Here is a 14753-nt window from a genome sequence, read left to right on the forward strand (position 1 = left end):
TACAGAATAATGGGAATCAAAATCAGTAGTAGCCTATAGGTGAGCTGGATTTGTACTTAATGAATTGTGCTGTCTTTGGAAAGGAGTCAGCAACAGCAGTCTCCTCTCACTCCTTCTGCCTTCTGGAGCCCTGGCATGAGCACAAGAAGCACCATATTCAGTAAAAGACAAGACATACTGCTATCAGTTTTTCTCTGACAGAATTTTACAAAATATGTAGCATTCATATTTCATATGTATTATTTATTCAAATTAAAATCAGTAATTATCAAAATCAGTGTGCTTACCTTATCAGTGTGAGCTGTGTGCTTGCTTCTGACTGGTGAGAAGTTCAATGTCTGGTTGCAGTCTAGTGGTAGCCAGTCTCAAGGTCTGATGCAAGTGTTCATCTGTGAGTCTGCTCCTTGTTGGATTCTTTGTTTGCTTCATATGGGAAAAGGTTTGCTCACAGATGTAGGTGCTGCCAAAAACCGTGGACATCTTCATTGCATGTTGTTTGATGTTTGGGTAGTTTTCCTCAGGGAGCGCTCCATAGAACTCAATAAGACGGTCACGCGTCTTTAAGGATATCACAATTCTGCAACTCGGCTAGTTCAAACTGAAGAGAGGGAAGGACATCATTTATGTCGGCAGTAAAAGGGTTCTGGAACAAGCGTATTCCTTTACCGTTGACATGAAGCTCGCAGAACCGCGCTCTGAACTCTCCCTGCAGCATTTCCAGCGCATCCTTGCACTTTTCGACTGGGAACGGGAAAGCTGGTTTCTCAGCGCAGAAGCTTTGGGTGGCAGGGAGATGCGTGAAGTCCAACTTTTGGACCTGTTGCACAAGCAGCACTAGTTTGACCTCGAATGCTTTGATGGGGGAATACATGTCACTAATTAGCTTCCCTTTGCCTTGGAGCTGCACGTTAAGGTGGTTCAGCATCTCGGTCACATCAGTTAAAAATGCGAGATGCCATTTCCATTCCTGATCGGTCAGCTCTTGTACCATTTCACCTTTAGACTGGAGGAAGGTGTTGATTTCAGGTAGCAGGTCGTAGAAACGGCGCAACACTCTGCCTCGACTTAACCATCGGATTTCTGTGTAGTACAGAACATCTCCGTAAGCAGACTCAAGTTCGGAGAGAAAGGCCTGGAACTGTCTGTGTTTCAGCGCATTTTTCCGGATGTAGTTGACACAGTGCACAACCACTTTCATGACAGACGCCCACCTCAGAACTTTGCAGCATAGTGCTTGCTGGTGAATTAGACAGTGGACTTGTAGTGGGGGGGTGAGACCTCGTTCCTTGAATACGCTGTTCAAGCGCCCTACTAGCCCCCTCGTTGTACCAACCATGCTAGGTGCGCCATCAGTGGTGATGCTGGCCAATTTAGACCAGTGTAGATTGAGGTCATCCATCGTTCTGCTCACTTGGACATAAATATCCTCTCCTGTCGTTGTTCCTTTGAGACTTTTTAGTGATGCCAGCTCCTCAGACACTTCGAAGCTCGCGCTAACGCCTCGAATAAAAATTAGAAGTTGTGCTGTGTCCTGCACGTCATTACTCTCGTCGATGGCCAAAGCAAAAAAATCTAATTCTGACGCTTTCTCATGCAGCTGGTCATATACGTTGTCCCCCAAATCTTCTGTTCGCCTGGTCATAGTATTTGCGGAAAGACTCACGAGCGCATCCTTATTGTCGGGACACACCTCTTCGGCCACAGCAAGCATGCATTCTTTAACAAAGTCCCCATCAGTAAATGGCTTTCCGTGGGTAGCTAGTAGGTGAGCTACCTTATAACTAGCTCGGACAGCAGCCTGGTTGATCTGGGTTTGGCGAAGGAATACGTTCTGTTGTGCAGCCAGTCCGCCTTTCATCCTCCGAATCCGGTCTTCTCTTGGCTGCCCTTGCAAACTAGCATACTCTTTATGTCGGCTTTCATAGTGACGACGCAGATTGTATTCTTTGAATACCGACACACTTTCTTTGCATACAAGACAAACTGCACGGTCCTTACACTGAATGAAAAAATAATTGCTGGTCCACTGTTCTTTAAAAACTCTGCACTCTCTGTCTACTTTTCGTTTACCACTAGCCATTTTGCTGAACACTGACAGTTCTCTGCGCATGCGCTGCCTGATCTCGCGAAAATTCGGAAAGTATGAATAGTTCATTTTTATAACTAAGTATCAATTTTAATTAATAAATTCAACACAATACAAGGTGCAGACATATTATCATTTGCCAAAAAGCAATTTTAAACAGTATGCCATAACCACTTTTGGGGATTGCCTCATAGGGCCGGTTCAAATGGTGGGGGGGTGGGGGGTGGGGGGGCCGGTCAGGGGGGGGGGGGGGGGGGGGACCCCTGATCTTGAGTGTCATGGTAGCACGGAAAATTTCCATGCCAGACTCAGTTTGCCATAAACTAGCTGTAGCTTCTTAACTGGATCGGTACACACCAGCGAGCAGAGGTGAGACCAAGTCATTGTTTTGCAAGTCACAAGTTAGTCTAAAGTCTTTGCCTTCAAGTGCCGAGTCAAGTCCCGAGTCAAGACAGGCAAGTCCCGAGTCAAGTCCAAAGTCAAGACCAATAAGTCTCAAGTCAAGTCCCAAGTCCTACCGTTTGAGTTTCGAGTCTTTTCGAGTCCTTTTAACAACAGAGAAACAACAGAGATTTACACAGATCATGTATGCTTTTAAAATCTGTATATATTTATCAAACCTTTTTTTGCAGGAACATTGTTCAAACACATTTGAAATAAACAAATGCAAATGCAATTTCCACAGAAAGCACTGACATTGTATTTCCATAGCTTATTGCACTATAATTAGCTGCACAGCAGTTTCCGCCCTGTATTGTATTGAACGCATATAATTTTGCATAACAGTTTTCACCTTCAACTAGACAGGTGCTTTAAATATAGCCTTAACCTTTTCCAAACATGGCATCACTTAAAAAGAAAAAAAAAAAAAAAAGATTTCCTCAAGATTCAAGTGTCCTGACTTTCCAAAAGTGTTTGTTTCTGTCTCAAAAGACCCTCATTTTTGTAAAACACTCTTCAACTTAAAACTTAAATTTAGCCTTAAACTAAAAACCATGTCTTCACCCTCAAACAGGTATTTGGATGAAGTGAGCATCACAAAAACAGTTAAATGTTACTTTTCCAAATATGTCACCACTTTCTAAAACATATTTTTGACTCATTTCAAAAGCTAAGTGTAACCTTAACCTTTTCAAACATGTCACCACTTTATAAAAGATATCCTCACTCAAAAAAAATGATCTTAATAATCTAGTGAGTGTATGTGTGTGTGTGTATATGTGTGTGAGAGTGAGTGTATTTGTGAGAGTGTGAGTGTGAGTGAGTGAGATTGGAAGGGGACTGGATTGGAAGTGTCATGAACATGGCAATGAACAGAGTTGTGCTTTTCTATGTCAGGGCCCTATGCTGCATTGCATTTGCAGAAGATCAAATTGGCCAAAAGGTTGTCAGTCATTTGTGCACGATGGGGACGTAGTATGATGCCACCGTGGCTGAAAACTCGCTCCACTGGAGCACTAGAGGCAGGCACTGCCAAGACTCTGATGGCCACTCGGAAGAGTGAAGGAAGATTCTTCATGTTCAGTGCCCAGAACAAAAGTGCGTTCTGTCCTTCGGCTATGTCTAGGTAGTGACTTAGCTGTAGTGCTGGAGTGGTCCCAACATCCTTCTTCTGCCTCTTATGGTATGCAGCAAACAGCCCTTCTCCTTCTCCAAGGTCTTCTTGCTCTTCTTCGTCAACCAGAGACACGGGTTGCTCAGTCTCTGCTGCATCTTGCAGGATCAATTCTGCAAAAACATTTAACAACAACAGCAGAAACAAAAGAACCCTTAATACCATTGGTGTTGGTGATACAGTGTTAGACTGAAAAATGCAATTATTGATGCTGTTAATTAGATTAGACTATGAGGAAAAGAGTTGCATTGAAGTCAATAATATTTACCTTTAACTCTTTGTGCCACCTCTGCCTTGATGTCACGATTGACCAGAACATGGGGCTCCACCCACAGCAGAGAAAAGGCTGGATCCAAGGTGGCTGCTTTGAGGTAGACTTGGTCTGAAAAGGGGGCAGGTTGGTCACAGATTCTTTCGGCTGTGTGTGAGCCTTTGAAGTGATTGCAGGCCAAGAGATTCGTTTTTAGCTGTATCCTCGTTGTCTCTCTCTCTATCCAGTGGACAGTGACACCAAGGAATCCCCTCATCTTACGATCAGACCAGATGTCCACAGTGACTGAAACATGCTCAGCGTTGCTCAATTGAGTTTTCAATCTTGAACGTCTCTTCTCAGCGAGGCTCTCGGTTTTTGATGTCAATGTTCTGCGACACACTGGGCTGTACTTACTGTCAACTACTGTCAGAAAGTGCCAAAAGCTCTTGTTTTCCACAATAGACAGGGGAAAGTTGCAATCAATGATTAAGTCGGACAGTATTGCATTGGTAATAGCCTTCTGTTGTGGATGACTCATGCTGTAGTGCCCTACACGAATGTCCAAGAATTGTGAGATTGAAGGCTGTTGTGGTTCATCTATGATGCTTTTATTCATCTGGTATTCTTCAAATCTGTAAATGGTAAGCATATCAAACAGATGTCAGAAAATCCCTTTTAGCCACACATAAATTGCATTGAAACTATCTCCTCATATATCAATTATAACATTGTTTTAACATTACATTGATAAAATAAATTTCATTATCAGTGTACACTTACTATAATAATAATATTTTACTGCTTTACCTTGCCATGAAACAGCCCTTTCCGACAGGAAACTTAAGTATGCTAGTTAATTCACTCTCTACAGCACACCAGATTCCATTGGCAAAAACAGCAATTTTACCTGCATCACACAGAAATGGCTGGTTTACTGCTGGCTATTCTATGTCTTCATGATAGTTCAGCTTAGTTGTGATTTACCTAAATAACATGACCTAATGAGGCAGCAGTAGACTAGCAGCTAGCAACTCCTGTGTGCTGCAAAGTAAAATGGCCATTTTTGTCAATGGAATGAAATGGAGAGAATGAGATATACTTAGTTTTCCTATTGTCTGGCAGCAAGCTAAAATGGTACACATATTCTTAAAATAAAGTACATTAGCAGCTAAACTGACCTTGATTTGATTAGGCTTGCTTAAGTTTTGCTGCTGGCAGCAGTTTACTGTGTATGATCCACTGACTAGCTGCTAAGCACATACAATCTCACTTCAAAAAAATCTTAAACTATCCTTTTACCATATAAGTAAGGAGAAGTTCACTATTTTGCACTTTGAGCCCAATTTCTGGTTTGTATGGGATGAAATAGTATGTTTGACAGACATTTTGACGATTGGTCCAGTCTTGAGCATTTAGTTAATTTAGAATCACCCCCATGCTTCAGATATGGGCATTCAGCGGTCCTTAAATCAACCCTAAACGTTCGTTTTCAAAAGACGTGCAACTCACAGAGTGGTTAACTGCTAATGGTATTCGTTAATGTTCCAAAACGAGTGTCTTTTTAACGAAATACAGTTTCTGTCGTGCCTGTAGCGAAAAATTCTGAAGTAGGGGGTGATTCTAGCCAAACGCTTGAGACTAGACCAATTGTCAACATTTCCGTGTCACTCTATTTCATCCAAGACTAGCAGCTACACAGAAAGGGAGCTCAAAGTGCAAAATAATGAACTTATCCATTAATGAACCCACTGGAGATACAGTTTGCCGTGTTTGTAAGCCAAGGTGACGTTACAGTCTCGTTGAGCTAGCTAGCAAGCAAGATTTTACTTAGCCAATAAGCTAGTGTTGGCTTTCATTCAAAACTTACTGTTCTTTGTGCAACTTCAAATGTCGAACGAAGTTGGAGGTTGTCGCGTCTCCGTCTGTAATCTTCGACCCGCATGTTTTACAGACTGCAATTCGTTTTTGTAGACCACTTCATAGTTTTTAAAGCCAAATGAAACTACAGTTGGTATCATTTTTGCCTACTGGCGCGTTGTAGTATGTTCCCCTTCATGGTTTTCCAGTACTCTGATTGGTTCGATGCTGTCAGCTCGAAACAACGTGGATCTAATTTGATTGGATGTCGTGCCGCACACACATCACGAACACAGGTGCAAAGAGAGAGAGAGCGGTCCATGTCAACATACTTTTTAATCTTTTTTTTCGGGGAAAGTAGCAAGTCTTTTCAAGTCAAGAGGGTCAAGTCCAAGTGAAATCACGAGTCACTGATGTTAAAGTCCAAGTTGAGTTGCAAGTCTTTTTAGATTTTTTCGAGTCGAGTCTAAAGTCATCAAATTCATGACTCGAGTCTGACTCGATTCCAAGTCACGTGACTCGAGTCCACAACTCTGCCAGCGAGAATCAACATACCCACATGCCTGCAGGATCATTCGATCCATCTTTCTCCACTTGTTGCCATACACACGTTGCCCCTCCTTGTTTGTCATGTTCAGCACCACCTTTTCAATAGGCTTGGGCAGAAACAGGTCAAAAGTGGGCTTTATGTCTTCAATACGAGACCTTGCATATGCGGTTGGACCATGGTAGTTTCTCTCTCTCTCTCTCTCTCTCTCTCTCTCTCTCTGCTGTCAACATGCGTCCTCCGTCACTGGGAGGGATGGAAGACCAGATCAATGTTTCATCCTTTGACTGGAAATATTCTTCTATCTCAGCTGGGTCCTCCCCCTCAGATTCTTTCTCATCAGTTGATTTTTCCTCTTCATCATCACAAGTGCAGTCCTCCACTTCTGACACTTCTTCCATTTCAGCTTCAGATTTTACCTCATCATCATGTTCATCATTTCCTTCACTTCATACCCTTCTTCCATTTCTGCAGCAGGCGATGTGGGGGCTTCTTCAGAGGAAGAAGTAGCATGTGTTCCGTATGTTGGATCTATCACCTCATCATTATTTCAAGTTCAAGTTCAAGTTACTTTATTAGTACCCAGAGGTAGATTTTGTTTGCAGTAGAGTCCTCATACACACATATGGAAAAAACAGACACATATCACACATCATCCAACTTAAAAATTAAAAAGTTCTTACACGTCCAGATCATACTAAGATATTGAAGTGAACTACAATACTAATAGTAAAAAGAAAATAAGTAAGTAAATAAAATAAATACAGCAAGGAGTAAATAAAAGCAATAATCATCTGTGCAAAATACAGCTATGCATGGATTAAAGCAAAAAAAAATCTTTTGACTGAAATGTATTTTCGAGCTGTAGCCAAGTCATATTCCCAATTTGTAATTTGTGAAACATGTTACAGGGCACGTTACTTGACACGTGCTAAAAAAATAAGCTAAGATTTACAGCCTCACCCCACACCATGTTCTCTAATGCAGACATAAAGTTTAAATATTTGACCAACAGTGTGTTACAGGAGGATGATCTGAACAGCTGTTCCATTCACACTTAAAATGTTTTTTGTCTTTTCAATGTAATTTTCAATCTATGAAATCAAACTGTCTTTACTCTTCCGAATAATCAACCATCTACAGAGCTTTTCAGTACGCTATTTTTCTACTTCTTCTTCTCATCATCATCATTATCATTAATTATTATTATTATTATTATTATTACTACTACTACTAATAATAATAATATTGTTTAAAGTGAGCCTCTTATTGTTTAACAGAAAAATACATCATACAAGCAGCAACTTTTGCAGCCTTGTCAGTCTGATGGTGAGTTATCACCTTTCTGTCATCACTAACATACTGTTAGTAATCAAAGAAGCTCTGAGGCTTTGTTATATGTTATAATACAAGATTTCAGCATTGAGCTACAATCAGGCAGCGTTCCTGTAACCATGGTAACTCACGGTGCCAGAGGGGAGGGAGAGACGCTGAATGAAGCCGTTTACACAGATACACTGCAGACAAAGTCCAGACTATAGTTGTTATTTCACACATGTAGCACACAACAGGAGACTCTCCATGTCAGACGAGTTCTCACGTGTTGACTAAACTCAAAAACTAATTGATAATTGGTCAGGCGTGCACACACTGTTAACGATACCCACCACTAATGAATTGTTGTTTTAACTTTTTAAGGTAAGTATGAATTGTTGTTTTTAACTTTTATGGTAAGTATGAACAGAGTATGCAAGGTTAAAATCTCATATCGAGCAGGCTCTACATTAACCTGCACAGGCACATTAGAACTGTACATTCATCAGATCAGTTGGAAGTGAATCTGCTACTAATGAAAGTGCCAGTTTGTCTGCTGCATCTATTGCTGCTGCTGCAGTTGTAACCCAGCTGTAGTTTCAGTCAGCTGATGTTTTCAGTTAGTATCGTTTTGTGTAGTGCCCTTTAGACGGTGTCATATTACGACAGTGTTACGACAGCCAATAGTATGGTGCTTCTGGTAGGGATCGCGGGCTCAGAAGATCATTATTGCTGTGTATTGCCGTGTGTCCTGCTCGTCAGTGCTCTGTATTAGCCTGCCTTCATTTCATTTATAAATACGATGTTTCCTTGCTAGTGGGTCGTCATTGGAGCAGAGACTGTGCTTTTCCTGTGGCTACTGGGAGAACAGCTGCCGCCTGCCACCTCTTGGACCCCGTCTGATATTTTCAGGCAAAACATCACACTGCACTTCACATATAGATCTCTATATAACTTTTATTTTTTTGCTGGCCAGTACTAAACATATTTTGTTTTGCTAACGACAATTAAAAGGAAAAACAAAGGCTTCCTTTCATTTTGAATTGAAGACCGTCCGGTATTGAATTATTCTCGTGGGTTGAGAAAGGGACTCCCAATTCAAACAGACAAGGAGCATCTTGTCCGGTGCCTTTGTAAAGAGTAAAAATAATAATTACATTGTTTATAGAGAACGTAAACAATCATTTGTTTTCAGAAAAGAAAGAAAGAGGGAAATATATTTGTGTTTTATTTTAATTTTAATCTATTGATAAAGAGTTAAGGTCATACAGTTGTGGTTGTATGTTGATCGTAATGTATATTTCTATGGTTTCCACTTCTAGCATTTGTAGCATTTCAGTTCAGAAATTGAAAATTGTGAATAAAACTGGATAGGTAGTAAACTGCTACCATAACCCTGGTTAAATTCCACTTAGTGGTTACACAGTGTCTACACTACACCACCACAACCCAGAGCTCTATAAGACAGTTTGTGCAAAAGGCTATGTACTTAAAAAAATATTTTTTGTAGCACTCTGTTCCATGTTGAGTATAATAAGCCATATAAATAATAAATCACCCATTCTTGAGAATTGTGACAAAACCTTATTTTGTTTTTTTTTATTTTTAACCTTCAATCATGCTTGGAAGATATATTTAAAAGATCAAAGTCTTGGCTATTAAACCTTTTAATGGGCCAACCACCCAGTGATTTAATTTTTTCTTAAATAGCATTTTTTGCAGCTGAGGACTTGAACTTTGTCAACTCCGCCAGGCACACAAAAAGTCATAGTATTATAATATAAAACATTAAGGAAATGTTTGATGATTTTTGTTGTATTAAATACAAGATGATTTAATTAGCTGTATAATAAAAATGTTTAATATTTTCTTATTCAAGAAATAAATACCATTATAATGTTGCCAACTTACAATTTTTGTTGATAATGTCATTTGTCTTCGCGATAAACAACATATAATTTTTTAACACAAAGGACACACATTAGGTGTACCAAAGACACTTTTTATTGACATGAACTCATTTTATAAACCATTATGAACATATATTTCATGAATATCACAGAAAAAGTCCGTCTGACGGAGGTGACTTCTCTATGACGGAGTTGACAGCCAACTGACGGAGTTGACGCATATGAAACATAATAGTATACAAACCTTAAAAACTGGAAGCACACAGAAAGCCATTCCAAACATGATTGAGAACATGATTGAGAAACTTTGTAACCAAACTGATCAACTTTCAAACTAAATAACAATAACTGTGAAAGACCTATTTTCCCCTGAATTAAACAGCCACCATTTATTACAACTAGGGATGGGACGACATATCTAAATTCAATATTGCAATACAAAAATGTAAGGACATATATAGGTCAGAAAATTGGATGGGGATAGTATCTGTGATTTTCTGCGCCAGTAACCATAAATGGGACATTTGACTATCATAATTTAAGAAGCCCTCCATGCAAATTATATGATTTATACTTTGTAATGACATTTTGAAATTGTGTACATTGTAGCAAGACAATGCCATTGCTTGAAAGATTTGTGGCTCAGAAATAAAGAAACATATCTGACATTGACATTGGACATTGGCCTGTGTAACAAAACTGTTGCTGTTTAGTCACCAGGAAGCAGATGGCTAATGTGTTCACATTCTATGAAGTCCATTACATCTGGAGAAATGCTATACATTTCCCTTGTTCGACTGAGACGCATAGGAGCTGCATTTCCCACCAGGTTAACAAGAACATCTTTAACTGGGCAAAGGCATTCATCTCCCCTGCCATGTTGAGGTGTGAATTTCTCATTGGGGCCATGGGGATGCAGGAATTCCACTCTCACATCCTGGTTTTCACCATCCACAGAAACAGCTCTGGCCAACCACCAGTGCTCTTCATAAACTACTGCCATCCAGTCCCCAGGTTTAATACTCTCAGCAGTTATTCCTGTGGATGTGCCCTCAGGGCCTGATGGTGGCTCTTCTTCCTCCAGAAAAACATGATTATGCGATTGCATAATTCAACGCATAATCAGCCAAAGTCCGCACATTTATGCAGGGGCCGCATTTTTTTCAAAGACGCCACACTTTGGCCGCATAAATCTCCGATTTCCGCGCAAAATGCGCAAAATATGCAGGGCTTGCATGATTTCATAATCCCCGCATTTTCGTTGCAAAAAAGTCACATATATCTTCGCAGAAAGTTGAAAAATGTTGCGTTTACTTCACACAAGAGCAGCCATTTTCCTCCTGTTGCCTTGGGAACGTTATGAAGTGAAGTCATCAGAAAGCTGAGAACTTAATTACTCCCAGCACTTTCTGTGATGTAGTATGCTTGCTTATCATAGGAAGTCATTAGAAATGACTCTTTACATTAAGGTAGTAGCCTAGTGAGCCTAGTAACAGAGTGTTGGGGGAATCACTTTTTTTCTTCTTCATCAAACCGCAGTTTTTGCAAGTTCCCGCAATTTTTGCAAATTCCCACAATTTCATCGCATAAAATTGCATAAATATCCTGCATATTCCATCGCAAACATGCCGCATAATCAAAGATTTTTGCCCGCAACAATCACAAAAAAACTCCGCATTTTTCTGGAAGGACTGACATTTTCTTTGGGGGCTGCAGAATATCTCTGGTTATTCATGCTGCCTCTCTCAGTGCCTAAAGCAAAACAAACTGGACTGAAACAGTGACACATTCTTGGTTTACTGCAGAAACATGTCAATTCTCTGTACCAGAGACTCTTTTGATTTGGGATGACCTGGTGAATCTTTCTTGTTGCAGGCAAAGGTTTCAGGTTAGGAGGAAGGACTTTGTCGAACCTCTCCATTTCTTGTCCATCAGTGAGGTAGAGTAGTACATTGTTAAGGCTGTTGGAAAACTTGTCATGGAACTGCTTGGCATTGACAATGTCATGTCCTCTTAAAACCAGACTGTCAGCTGCCCTCTTCACTGCCCCTCTAATTCCATCTGGAGCGCCCTTTCCGTGTGAAGTTGGAAAAAAGTTCCACGTTGCCCTTTTAAACCTCAATTTCAGAGGAATGTCACTGAGGAGGATGAAATTTTTCTTATTCTTGTATTGCTTGCTTGGACCATCTGACCAGAAATGTACTGTATCAACTGATGGATGTGCCCTCTGTATCTCTCTCAGTACAGGATCCATGTAGGCCCAAATGGATGCAGCATCTTGGCGTTTAGAGTCAGAGATTGTGCTGAATCCTGACTTTGCTTCCTTTGTGTAATACATACCAGTATGTGAATTTAACAGAGGTAAGTTCTGTCCGAAATGGCATGCCTGGACTTCAGCATGGTACTCGCATTTCCATGCCTCTGAAAAATCAGTGTGTACGATGACTTCGTTCTCTTTGCACATTTGAATCAGGTTGCGGTATTCTTGTGACTGGTTCCGGACAAGACACACGTGTTGTGGTTTTACTTTTGAGTTTTTCCTCATATAATTGTATGAGCTCTGAGAGCTTGCCTTCATGAGTTATCATTATTGTTGAGGTGTATGTTTCATCTGCTGTTGACTGTCGCACTCTTTCCCATTGTCTCCAGTGAACATTAGTTGCTTCATGTTCTGGGAGCAGCAATGTCTGCTTGTTTACACAGCGTGTACATTTTCAAAGGAGGCAGGACTCAGTCGCTGGTGTGCAACACACCAATTTAAAACTATCCTCCAGTTTTGCTGAATCCACAACCCCCGACTATTTCAGCACCTCCAACATTAAAGCTGCATTCTCATGAAGTTTACATAGGCATGTATGAAAGGGCCTTAAGGCACAAAAGGATGAGCAGCTGAGTTTTACTGTAGGGTTGCTTGTGGTGAATTCCTTGTGTAGGTTTATCATGCTGTCCATCAAGATCATCCTCTGATGCTTTACTTTGTTCCTTGTTATGGTGTCTTGTTCGTCTGTTGTAATCCGGGCAGAGTTGTGGAAGAAGTCTTGAACGTCTTTGGTGATGACCTGGAGGTATCTTGCTTGTTTTGCCTTGGTTTGTTTTTTGTTCAGAGATTTACAAGATATTCCAAACTGTTGGATCTTGTGGAAAATGCGATATTTTGTCAGAATTTTTCCTGATAAGGTTAATGCTTGTTTCCTGGGTGGAGTTTTGTGTTTGCTTGCGGAGAACTCATTTACCAAAGCATGGTGGAAAAGAAGGGTACTCTTAATTGAGGGATTTCTCAAGTCACTTCCGCTAATCATCTTCTCAGTCATGGTTTGTGGAGAGTTTATGACACATTCGGATGCATGCTTCGCTCGTAATTTAATTGAAAATAAAGTACTGATTTCAAACACATTATTCAATTATTAAAGAGAACTGAGAGTTATGTCACCTCCGTCAGCACAGATGTCAACTCCATAAGATGCAATATCTGACGGAGTTGACGTCTTACGGTGTTGACGAAATGTCACTTTTTTTCACTTCACAGCATAGTTGTAGTGAGTAGCCATTTTATTTTTGAAAGATGCTAAGAGTTCTCTTAATGCTAATCAAAATACACCTTTTTAAACCACAATTCATATTCTGTTTTGATTTAGAAGGGCAACTGAGTTGACCTGTTATGGTTGAGACACACCTGATAGCAATATTATTTCATGAATTTATCAGAAAATAGTGCCTAAACAGCATTCCCGCCTTTTTTTGAAACCAGGAAGTGAAACAGGGGTCCTTAGGATATAGCTGACCGTTTTTATGCCTGATTAAATTATGCTTTTGTAGAAATCTGGAGTTGACAAAGATCTGAGACACAACTTTAAAGGGCCAACATTTTTTAACAAAAAGTATATTTTTAAACAAAGATGATTATAATAGTACATTTGACATCTATGTTATCAGTAGGTGCTGTTATTTTTAGATTTTGAAGACTTTTATGATTAATATTTTATTGGGATTTTTGAATATCACACATTACAAGTACACATGTGGAAAATGTTGGTTACGAAACAATGTTGAGACTTGTATACAGCAAGTAAACAAATAACTATGTTATACAATGCTTGCACTCCAGGAAAAGGAGAAAAACAACCAAAAAAAGCGAGACGAGCAATCTAACAAAGGATAAAACAGGACAGCACAACAGCAATACAATAAAATTAATTAATTAATTAATTTTTTTTTAAAAAGGGGGGGGGGGGGACTAAGAATAATAACAGATCATAACGTGTAACATGCTCAGCGATGCTAGGTGTCATGTTCAGATTGGCTACCATATCTCCTACACAGGTTCTTTCATATTGGACAAGTATCATTCCCATTTCAAATTGAAGCCTTCCACTCTGTTTATTAGCCTGTATGATAGGCCCTCCAGTGCAGCCAGTCTGGCTAAGTGCAGCATTTCAGCATTTCAAAACCATTAAGTAATACACTGAAGCTTCATGACGTCTACCAAAAATTTTCATTATTTGTGTGAGGAAGCTTACAGTGGGGGCAGGTGTTGAAAGAGACCCGAATGTGTGCAACAGCAGGTGTCTGAGTTGTAAGTACTCGAAAACTGATTCTGGGGTAGGTGGAGTTGTGTCTTGATATCAGAATAGGACTTGAGTTGACCCCAGTATATAGGTCTCCAAGGGCCAGGATTCCCCTGTCGACCCATGACTTCCAGAGAAAAGGTGATTTCCCTATGCAGAGTTTAGGGTTGGTCCACATGGAGGCTGCAGTGTGGAGGTTTGCATCAAAATCGAATATGAACGCCATTCTTTTCCATACCCACTGTAAGTGTGAAATAATAGGATGACTCTGTGCCTCTAATGAAAGCTTAGTGGTGATATAATGCATAGGAGGGAGTGGATTACACAAAGGGCTTTCTAGACCAAACCACGGGGGTGCTCTCTCAGGAGGTAGCGCCAAGTGCGCCAAGTGTCTCAGGCTGAATGCATAATGATAGAAAAGCAAATTCGGGACCCCCAGTCCACCTTGATCCACTGGCCTCGGTAATTTTTTCAAGCTTAATCTGGGTCGCTTATTGTTCCATAGGAATGTGTTGCACAGCCTATTAAACTACTTAAAATATTTTGGGGGATCTTCATTGGTAGTGCCTGTAATAGGTAATTAAATTTGTAGGTGCAGTTCATTTT

General features: G+C 40.3%; 1 protein-coding gene across 1 annotated transcript; it reads right to left on the reverse strand.

The window, feature by feature from the left end:
- Window positions 1–550: 550 nt before the first annotated feature.
- On the reverse strand, window positions 551–1858 carry LOC141006650 (general transcription factor II-I repeat domain-containing protein 2-like). The gene has a single exon (XM_073478877.1). The coding sequence runs from the start codon at window positions 1856–1858 to the stop codon at window positions 551–553; it is 1308 nt and encodes a 435-aa protein (XP_073334978.1).
- Window positions 1859–14753: the final 12895 nt, after the last annotated feature.

The sequence above is a fragment of the Pagrus major genome, chromosome 13, assembly GCF_040436345.1.
Source record: "Pagrus major chromosome 13, Pma_NU_1.0".
NCBI classification, from domain to species: Eukaryota; Metazoa; Chordata; class Actinopteri; order Spariformes; family Sparidae; genus Pagrus; species Pagrus major.

Coding starts and splice junctions, on each gene's coding strand:
- LOC141006650 (XM_073478877.1), bottom strand. CDS start 1,858: ATGAAAGGCGGACTGGCTGCACAACAGAACGTATTCCTTCGCCAAACC.